The 11845-nt window shown below is 37.4% G+C and overlaps 1 protein-coding gene across 1 annotated transcript in view; it reads left to right on the top strand.

Annotated features, from left to right (window-relative positions):
• Positions 1-9413, top strand: part of LOC122801056 (arylacetamide deacetylase-like) — a 491398-nt gene extending 481985 nt beyond the window's left edge. The window contains exon 5 of the mRNA XM_044070539.1: positions 8776-9413. Coding sequence (XP_043926474.1) covers positions 8776-9384 — 609 coding nt within the window. The 3' untranslated portion in view covers positions 9385-9413. The remainder of the gene's footprint in view (positions 1-8775) is intronic.
• The last annotated feature ends 2432 nt before the right edge of the window (positions 9414-11845 follow it).

The following is an 11845-nucleotide window of genomic DNA, read 5'->3' as shown; positions in this document are numbered from 1 at the left end:
AGGTAGATGAAGAATGGAGGGATGGCTTGCGATGACTACAAGCAGAGAAAAAAAAACAATCTGGCTTGTGCATTCATCAATGTGATAACGAGATGTACTTATGTGAATAACAGTGACAGCTCCGGATAGTTTTACCTGAAAAGTGATAATGACTCAGTGCTATATTGTAACTGACTTATTGCTAAGGTGATAATGGCCTGCCTTTCATTACTGCAAAGGTATGCATGCTCAGACACAGGTGATATTTGCTGCTCATAACTTGTTGAATAGGCATTAATTATATTACCTTGTGCTGCTGTTATGTAATACAGTAATTCAGTAAAATAGTATAACACTTAGCCCTTCCTCCCACCTAAGTTGCACACATTACTGACAAAGGCCAGAAAAAAATCCCAAAATATAACAGCTCCATGCAGGTAGTAGTCAGCAAGTAATTACCTTTATCTCACTCAGATAACTACTGAGTATAATCAGAAATGCAATAAGCCTAGAGAAAATTTCAACCTTATGTGGCTGATCTGTAAGTAATAGGAAGTACAGCTATTAGCCATTCATGTAGTTTGGTAAGAGAAACACATATATACCATATTCATATCATGGCACAAGTTGTTTACAAAAATAAATCTTTATAGTATATATATATATATATATATATATATATATATATATATATATATATATATATATATATATATATATATGTATATTATATTTAATGATGGAGCCACCATGCGGACTAAGTTGTACTAAAAGGAACTAATGAGCAAGTCTGTTTACCAGCAGGCCTGTTAATGGTGGATTTTGTTTTTGATGACTTGCAGTATGTGGGTTTGTGGTAAAAGTAGTAGAGCATTTTATGGTAGGCAATACTTTTTAATCTTAGGAAAAGAATATTATAGCTTGCTAGGACCTCAAAAAGTAATTTTCCATGGCTTACTGATTAGTGGCAAAGCTAGAGTTTGTGCTAGTAAGCTAGTAAGATTGCATTAGGGAATGGATGGCAAACTGATAAGTTCATAGTTACTAGGTATCTCTGCCAAAGTAAAAAGTACAACACAGTACAGTATCAGCAGTCCATCTACATACTGTGGAAGTAGTTCCCACAGCCTTTTGCATCAAAAGCAAGTATACTACCTGTAATAACACAAACAGACTTGGCAATCCACTATCACTTAATACATGCCCAAGGTTGTTCTAAAACTTCAAACACTGTACAAAGGATTCTTAGTTTATTTCCCATACATAAGTAGCACACTTAACACCTTTTACAATGTCAACTCTACTTAGTGCAATACTGGCAAAAGATAAACCAAAGAAGAACAGCATCTGATCACAAAAGCCTACATTTTTAATAATACTGAAAGCTCTATTTTATATTTGCGTATACAAAAACATCAATCAGATAAAAGCAAATGACATTTTATGCTGCAAAAAGACATTCCAAGTAGCAAAGTACCCAGACAGTAGTTCGGTACAGGTTTAAAATGCATATATTTATACCTGTGGTTGTGGTGCTGTGGTAGTGTTGTCGCTTCACAGTAAGATGCTGTCTGGTTCGATTCTCAGCAAGATAGTCTTCTGCGTGGAGACATATGTGAATGGGCGTACCTTCGTTGAAGGTTGTGTGTCAGGGCTGGTAACTCAGCATGTAAAAATCAACTACCAACATTAGTGGACCGGAGTTCTGCTGTGGCGACCCCTAACCGGGAAAAGCCAAAAGACACAACAACTTATGAAAACTAAAATTACACAGTAGTACAATAACCACATTCTAAAGAACGGCAAACACATTTAACTACTTCATATAATTTTAAAAAATTGTGAAACATATGCTAGAGGCTGTAAATATAAAGAATACAAAAAAAAATCAAATGACTGCAATGCCAACTACTCTTGCTTGTTCATTTTATGCTGCAATAAGAAATTCCAAGTAGCAAAGTACCCAGACAGCAGTTTGGTGCAGGTTTAAAATGCAGATATTACTTATGAAAACTACTAAAGGTGGTTGTGTAGGACTCATGGCACATCAAACAGGACAATGAACTTGAGCTTCTCCATCTTGAAAGTGCCATAAGCCAAATCCTATAGCACTTACTTTCAAGACATAGGCCCCTATCTGGGACCCAGGAAACCCATGTATTATTGGAAGCACTGACCATGCAACCCATCAGCTTAACCAAAATAAATAACAGCCACCCTTGGTGGAATCACAACATCAATGGGCCTTGTAACAGAAGGAAGAAATTCATGGCCAAAAGTAGGAGGTGCAGCACCCAGCAAGATAAAAGCTATATAAAACTAAACACATCCGAAGACAAATAAAATCTAGCAAAGCCAACTCTGAGGTACATTTCTCCTACCAGGCCAAGGACAACCACAAGGTGTGTGCACATCCTCAAATGAAACAGTGCCACAAATGCTCTCAATAAAGGACTAACACAGACAAATAACTGGTATCTGAGCCGTGGACTAACACAAACTTGCCAAGAAATACATAACAGCATCCTCTAGGAAGTCAGCCAGCCCTTGGGACTGTCATATTGATACCACATGCCTAAGACTTGACTCAGCAGTCAGGGACTTGGGGGCACACACAGACATTAATCTAGCCTTTGACCATCACATGTCTACACATGTGAGGAAATCATTCTATGTTTTTCAATGTACAAACAAAGGTAAAGTATCTTGGTCCAAGGAAGTCAATGTTCCACTTTATTCAGCATACTTCAGACCAATCAAGTACAATGCTTCCTATAACCAGGCATATCCAACAAGTGAAACATTGACAGAGGATCAGTAAAAGAACATGTCATACTTATGACAGATACATAAAACACACATCATCACAATTACCAATTCTAAAGACGTAAACCGTGATTCTGGTATAAATAGGACAGTATTCATCTGAACTGTAAAAATTCATTAAAAATGTATTATATAAGATATATATATATAGATATATATATATATATATATATATATATATATATATATATATATATATATATATATATATATATATATATACATATATTATTATATAAGACATCCTTATCTGTAATAATGCATATTGGCCTACTAATGCATACATTGATTTCTGGGCTGAGCAACATTTTTAAAATACTGCAGATAGTAACATAACATGATAAGGTTAGAAGAAACTACTCTGAATAAAAGTAACAAAGCTAAATTAATCCATCAAGGACAAATCAACAAATGTAAAATAAATACAAACAAGATAAATCAAATGCAATGGAAAGACACATTCATCATGCAGTGCAGTAACATACACTATGATCTTTCAAATGGGACCTATATAATTGGATTTTGTAGACCAAACACATGTAAAGAAATTGTGATTAGGATCATTGAATGAAAAACATTTCAGCAAGGAATTGTGTTCTGATTCACACCATTACTTATTCCATGTCCTGAATGCCTTTATTAGATATGTCAGCTATGGTAACTGCAAAATCAATTAGCTAAACAGAACACACTTGCTGAGTGCAACCTTTTTCATAACAATAAACTGCTTTATGAGCAAAGCAATGGGAAAAGCTCAGCAAACCTTTAACTGACTATGTATGTATAGGGAGATATAAGAAGACCTACAAAACATCAATATGTTGCTTGTCCCCTGGACACGACAAAATAAGCAATGCTGTAACCAACCATCCTCATACTTGCACAAAATAAATACAGGGTACCCTTCTCCACAATCATCACACAGCATTTATCTAGTCCTACCTTTAAATGTAAAAAAAGGTGAATAAAACTAATTATAATAGCAATAATTCTCATTTTTAACCAGGTAGACCAACTGGACATGCAGCCCCTATTTAAAGGTATGAAATCACAGAATTCCATTCTATAACACACACGCACACACTTAAAAAACAGACTAAACCAATGTGACTACTGTTAAGCAGTGCAAGCTCACTCACTATGAAATCACAGGACTCCATTCTAACACACACACACAAAAAAGCATACATGAAAAATCACACTGACACACACACACACACACACACACACACACACACACACACACACACACACACACACACACACACACACACACACACACTGCAAACTAGGCTCGACACCTGTAACTTCAGACGGTTTTGGTTAATAAGAAATATGAACTTAGTGACTGGCTGTCGCTTTCCACTGGTTTTGCAGTAGAGGAAAACTCAAGTTTTCCTTGTTTTATACAGACCTCTAGCATTCTCTCCATTTTCCATCTACTACAGATTATTGAGAAGGGACCTCTGTCTAGCCTACACAGTCTTCAGTCATATGTGAATTCCTGCACATGCACAAAATGAATAGCACTCTCAGCACCTGCTTATGGGAACTAAAATTCCACTATAGCATAAAAAGGACCTGTTGGCAAGGAAGCTCTCTCTCTGTGTCAAACACACAATCCATCTTTTTATGGGCTAGACTTCCTACATAAAACTGAGTAGCTCAATGTCCCTTCTTAAGTGTATCCAGGGCAAACAGAAGGGCTTGAAAAACAGTTATGCATGTTTATGGATACTGATAAACTGATCTACCAAAGCAATAGCCTAATATTAACCTATGAAAACTATGTTAGCTTCCCCCTAGCCCTCTTGCCCTCAGTGGCCACAACAACTGAAGGAGAGAAAGAAGGTTATTACATACAGCAAGAGAGTTTCACGGACAGATTGAGCAATAACAGGGGATCAGTCAGTAAATCCAAAGATGCAACTGCTCTGCTAAGAAAGATCTAACAACAACAGCGCTTCCAAAAACTGATGACAGTGGTATTGCATTACTTTATAGACAGCAGGGTACTTTTCCATTATCGGGGCAACACTTCAAATGCGGTAGCACACGCACACAGATTGAAATGTGAATAAGTTATTTGTATTTATAAATTATGATTAATTGTTCATTAATCCTGCCAGTGATCTTTGTCTGTCAACCCTGATTCCTTTTGGCTTTATCCACAATACCAGCGCATACAGGGGGGAGAGGTATACCTGTCAGATGTCTCTCATTTTGCAGTCTCTGAGTTTGTGTCGTACTTTTGTTCTGTTTCTAGTATAATGTTTCAATTGGTAGTGAACCACTGAGGATCGTCATCGGGAGCTGTGAAACAAATGCGAGTGCCTGCTAATACTCCAAGCACACATTACAAATGTTGCCCCGATAACAGAAAAGTTCTTCATCTCCTCCCCCTTCACTAACCATAATTAACCCCACTTAAAATCACATCCTATTGAGGAAACGGGTCCCTTTCACCTGTTTCCTGCAGTGTTTTTGATTCCATGTAAAATGTACCTCGCCGTAATTTAATCCCACTAGTGCAAAAATGGACTGTACACCAGCAACTATGGTGTAACTGCCAAGTGTTTTTTTTTTCTACCTACTCTGTTGCCTGAAATTTAAGCTGCCCAGGGGGACATACAGTTTAAGCCTCTTCAGCTTATTTAAGCTGTTCCACAAGTCTACTGAGATCCTACCTTCCCAGCCAACAAAGCAAATAAGTAAGTAAATTATAATAATAAAAAAAAAAAAACTTGTAATTCTGAGTCAGCTGAAATTGCATGCTGCCACATAGAGCTACATAAATTACTATGTACATTTCAGGCCAGCCCTGCAGGCTGTCCCAGTGGCAGTTTTAGAGCTCGCAGGACAGAGGGCGACAAGGTTTGGCCTTTCTTCAGAATCTTCAAACTGTCGGCCTTTGGCACTCACATCAGTATTCTTCTGACACATTTTAGCTGTTGTTAGTCACCATCATTGATCAGTGGCAAAATCAATGCTCTTGGTTCTTTCAGGAATCTGAGATAAAGTCACAAATAGTGAGGGAAAAAAGACTGCAAATCTGGGACATTTTAAATATTGCCCTATCACATTAAACAGGCTAAGTTAGCTCATTTGTGCTACTGCGTTAGAAGTGTTGCCCCGATAACAGAAAAGTACCGACAGCAGTGTTCCGCATCGAATAAATGCAATAATTACAGCAGTAATTGTAAATCCTTGCCTTGTAACATTAAATCCAACTCCACTTATAGCTATCCATTAGTGTTAGCACGCATTTTCTGATGGATATGAAGCAACAGCTTACCTAATGGGGTATAAAAGAGCAGTTCTTTTGGATAGTCTAACCAGGAACTCCTTGCAGCAAATGCCAGTGAGGGTCAATGGCTATCTCTGGTGATCTATGAGTGCAGAAATAAAATAGAGGGATTCAGTAGCAGTTAACGTCTCCAAAAATTATTCCAAAGAAAAGAAATACCATATGCTGGACTCTCTATTTATTGGGATAAAACAAAAGAAAATTAAGTTGGGGGTGGAGCTGTATGCAAGTGGTGGCTTGTTTTGCAAGAATCCGATTGGCTGCCACCACTTGCTTATCAAAAACCTTTTAAACTGAATTAGAAGTAAAACTTGAATGTGAGATTAATGTAAAAACACACTGAATCGTAACTATATAGTGTAATTTGCAGGTTCAGTTAAGATGTCAGTGTGTTATACATTAGGTTCAACTACAGATTTGCACTACAGTTTCTTTCGCTTCAGGAAGGCACTCAGGATTAAGAGCTTAAAATAACTATCTTCTCATGGCGCGCTTGGTGTTAAACACACAGGCGCCATGAGAAGCTACTCGGGGTTAATGAGTTAGTAGTAGTTTAAAACTGGATGTGTTGCTAGAATTTAGTATTGTCTGAGGCATGGAATTCCAGGACTTAGATATATGTTGGAAGAAGAGAGTTACCATAACAATTATTAGATTTAGTTGCTTTGAGTAATAGTTTGTTGGAGGATACTAGTAGTCTGCTGTTTCAGTAGGGCTACACTAAGCTCTTGAGTACCAGACAGTTGTCTAGATGGTGGAAGATGGAATGAAAGAAAGTAAGTAGGATAGGAGATTGGGTAGTTCAATCCAATTTAGTTTATGAAGTGCTGTACAGTGATGTGATCTGTAAAGGAGGTTAGTAGTGAATCTTGCGATTTTGTTATAGCAGGACTCCAGTTTGTTTAAATCTTGATTTTCTGAGATTAGTGAATATTGGTGAGGCATACAGAAGGTTAGAGAGTAGATGAGTCCTAGCTATGAAATGTCTAGTGGCCTTGATTAGGTATGGCTTGACTCTGTATAGTGAGCCTAGCTTAATGTGGACCTTTTTGATAGTTAGAGTGAGGTGTTTGTCACATTTTAGGTTGTTGTCAATTGTGACTCCAAGGAGTTTGGTGTGCTGGACAGATTCAGTTTTAGCCTTATTGGCTGAGTAGACGGTGGAGGGGGACAATTGTTAGAAATGTTGCTATTAGTGAAGAGCAGAAGTTTTGTTTTATTTGGACAGAGTATGAGTTGAGAGTCTGAGAGGTATTTTTCAGTGTATTGGAAAAATTGTTGGGTTATTTGTAGGAGTTCTGCTAGGAAGGGAGCTGTACATATGAGTGAAGAGTCTTCTGCATATTGAATAATGGTTGCATGCTGGGTGGCTCTGCTGAGCCTGTTGGTGAATATGTAATATGTTGAAGAACAATGGACCAAGAAATGAGCCTTGGGGTACTCCTACTGAGACTGGTAATAGGGTGGAGAGTTAATTTTTCCACTTAACTGCCTGTTGGCAGTCAGTTAAGTAGCTGACAAACCAGAAGAGGGCTGGCTGGGTTAGGTTTAAGGAAGCTAGCTTATTTAGTAGCGTTTGGTGGGATACGGTATCAGAGGCCTTAAACATATCAAGAAAGATAGATGAAATGAGCTGGTTGTTATTTCTAAGCTGGTTAATTGAGTCTGTAAGACTAACAAGGCAGTGACTGTACTGTGCTTATGTCTGAAGCCATGTTGAGATGCAGATAGGAGATAATTGCTTAGTAGATAGTCAAGGAGTTGCCTGTATATGCATTTTTCAAGAATCTTGGCTATGGGAGGGAGGAGGGCAATTGTCTTGTAGTATGAGAACTCAGTAGAGGAGCTGCCTTTATGAAGAGGGATGATATGAGTTTGGGGGTGTTCTGCTCAGCAATGGAATGGTTTGTTAGGAAAGATATAGGGTAGGAGATGGCATCTGCTGCTAGCTTTAGAAATACATTATTATTATTTTATCATCAATGATAGGAAAAAAAACTGTATTCTATAGAATTGACTTAAGGTTGTAGTAGTTTTGGGATTTATTTTTAATATATGCAGTTCGGGAAACTTTTATCACCATTTGGTTTAACCAGGACTGAAAAAGGCTTTGGGAATAGTGTTTTAGAATTGTTGGGGAAATGAGGCCAAGCATACAATGTAAATGTTGCCAGATTTGTTGAGTATCCCCAGTGGGTAAATATATGTATGTGCATATATATATATATATATGTATATATATATATATATATACATATATATATATATATATATATATATATATATATATAGATATATATATACAAAAGCATATATTATGTTTCACATAAACACAATAATACGATGCAGTGTAACATTATTCCTTTATGACATGTTGTAGTTTCATCAAAAACTTTACTATGGGACAATAACATATATATATAGATATATATATATATATATATATATATATATATATATATATATATATATATATATATATACACACACACACACACACACACACACACACACACACACACACACACACATTATATATATATATATATATATATATATATATATATATATATATATATATATATAGCTAATATTATTTTATGGAACAAAAAGAAATGTATTATATACTTATCTGAATAATTAAATATTAAAATTTATTACAGATTCAAGCTGATAAAGAAGTCACAATACACCTGAAAGTTCAAGTTTTAATCTATCCTGCACTCCAGGCACTGGATTTTAACACTCCTTCATATCAGCAAAACCGGAGGCAGATAATGCTAACAAAGGATTTAGCAGTCAGGTACTGGAGTGAATACTTTGCAACAGATAAAGATCTTGTTCGTGCTATGTCCTCCAATTTGCATGTGCCTTCATCATTTCATGAAATGTTTACATTCTTAAACTGGAGTATCCTTTTGCCTGAAATTTTCAAGAAAAATTATATCTATGCACAGCCAAAATCAGGAAATCCTGCATTTATAAAGAAATATCCTGGATTGTTGGATTCAAGAGCAGCTCCACTGCTTGCTAATGATGAAAAATTAAGAGGTCTGCCAAAAGCATATATAATCACATGTGAGTATGATGTTGTGCAAAATGATGGCATTATGTATGCCACAAGGTTAAAAGCTGCAGGAGTTCAGGTGACACACGTCAATTACGAAGATGGCTTCCATGGTCTTATTACTTTTAACTCGTGGCCTATTGAGTTCAGTATTTATTTCAAAGTGTTTGCAGATTATATTAACTGGCTTGACACTAATCTCTAGACTAAATCAATACTATGTCTGCATTTCAATGCAAGTATGCATATAATTTTTGAATAGTCAAAGAACTCTACATAAATCCTACAATTTTTATCTGTTTGTGAATAATGATGTTCCTTTCCTTTGATGCAGCTTTTCAAACCTAGCTTTGTTTGTTTTTATCACTATTTAGGATAAGTCTAATAGCCTGGATTCATCTGTGATAGCCACCTGTTTTCCTGCTTTAAGAATCATGCATATTTTAAAATAAAGGAAACATGAAATATAAAATTAGAAAGGTAAATGGGTACTTCATTTATTTAATAATAAATGAGAATTCATTTTAATAGTATATTTTTAGGGTTGTTTTAAAAAGTTCTTTGCAAAATGTAAACTCTGGGTGGATGGAGAAGATTTGTAAGGTGAGAACAATGTTTCAGGTTTTAAAAAAAGAAGTTATGTACTCACCATAATGTTCCATGTTTGTTGTCCTTGATTTCACCTTCTTTCTTGCTGGTTAGGTTCGGAGCTGATCCTCAGCTTCAACTCAGACATATACTAGAGCTCAAGATTTTACTGGCTCAAGGCTAGTTCCTATCCCAACATGCCTAGCAGTAGTTAACCAGATTTCGATTGTGATAGCCCACTAGACTATACAAGTAAAAAATTACATTTAAAGGTGTAAATAATCAGCAAAGAGAAAGGAAGGGAAGACTAGGTCTAACCAACTGGTATGGTAAAAGGAAACTCAGCCAATGTAGCCAAAAAATGTGAACTCCTCTCGATCCTCCAGGAAGGGGGGAGAGGGTGGGATGCAAGAAAGAAGGCGAGATCAAGAACAAACATGGAACATTACAGTGAGTACATAACTCCTTTATGTTATGTTGACCCTCTCTCATCTTCATTCTTGCTGCTTGGGACTGTGTCGCCAGCACCTGTTCCTTGGGTGGCTCACTGGAAAAAACTCTTCAGGACCATGGAACCAAAGGTTGCCTTGTTCCGGGAGGCCACATCTACTGTGTAATGAATGATAAATGTATGAGGATTAGCCCATGTAGCTGCTGCACAGATCGAATCTAAAGGCAGTTTGGATTGAAAAGCAATAGAGGTAGCCAAGGCCCTAGTTGAGTGTCCTTTAATTTTTCCTGGAAGTTTTTTGTTCTGCAAATCGTAGACGTAGATGATAGTGTCTGAAAGCCACTTAGATAAGGTCACTTTTGAATCTGAACAACCTTTCTTATTCTCTGCAAAGGATATTAACAATTGGTTTAATTTTTTGAAATTATTGGTCCTGTGTAAATAAAAACGTAACTGCCTATGAACATCCAGTTGATGAAGCTTATACTCTGCCTTGTTGCCATGATTGGGAAATAATACAGGAAGCTCTATGGATTGATTCAAATTGTGCTCTGAACACACTTTGGGTAAGAAAGAGGGGTTGGTTCTGAGAGAAACTCTATCTTTGTGGAAAATTAAGTACAGGAGATGAATAGATAAGGCCTGTAATTCTGGAATTGTGCTAGCTGAGGTAATGGTAGTTAAGAAAATGGTCTTCCATGTCAAAAATTGCAGTGGACAAGAAACAACTGGCTCAAAGGGGGAAAGAATCAGGGCATCTAAAACTAAACTTAGGTCCCGGGGGTGGAGAGGTTCTCTTATTGGAGGTCTTAAGAGGGTAATACCTCTTAGGAATGGCTTACATAGCCTATGGGACATAATGTTAGAGCCTATTTCTCCCACATGGAAATTAAAAATAGCAGCCAGATGAACCCAGATAGTAGCTGCCACTGCTCCTCTCTCAAAGGTTTCAGCAAGAAATTTAAGAATCTTTGAAATGGGTGCAATAAAGGGATCAATGTCATTCTTGTCTGCCCAACAAGAGAACCTCTTCCATTTACTAGCATAAAGTTTCCTTGTAGTGGGCTTATGGGAGGAAATCAAAATGTGTTGAACTGCCAGGGAAACATTGGGAACCCTGGCAAAGACCGGAAGTGGAGAAACCAAGCTGTCAGCTTGAGAGTATGGATGGAAGGGTGAAGAGCACCTGACTGATGCATCAGGAGATCTGGAACTGGGTCCAGTATCCAAGGCTCTCCTTGCAGATGAGGCCAAAGGAATGGGAACAATATCTGATGAGGCCAGTAAGGGGGAATGAGGATTAACTTGCAAACCAATGACTGTGCTTTCTGAAGAACCTTGGGGATCAGGGGGAATGGTGGAAAGTCATAAAGCAGTCCTGGGGGCCAATCATGAACAAGTGCATCCCTGGGTGACTGTCCCAGTGGTTGGACTAGGGCAAAGTAGCTGCTGCATTTGCTGTTGACAGGATGGCAAAAAGATCGCAGCATGGCTGGCCCCATTTGTGAAAAATCAAGTCTGCAACTTCCCATGAGGCATCAGAATCACTCTGCTGAGCTTGTCTACTATCACGTTTCATTGCCCTGGGATGCGCATTGCAGTCAGAAAGTGTTGTGAAGACATCGCC

This window comes from Protopterus annectens, chromosome 4.part1 (assembly GCF_019279795.1).
Source record: "Protopterus annectens isolate FY-2018-M chromosome 4.part1, PAN1.0, whole genome shotgun sequence".
In the NCBI taxonomy this organism is placed as follows: Eukaryota; Metazoa; Chordata; order Ceratodontiformes; family Protopteridae; genus Protopterus; species Protopterus annectens.
This window is presented reverse-complemented; position numbering and strand designations above follow the sequence as displayed.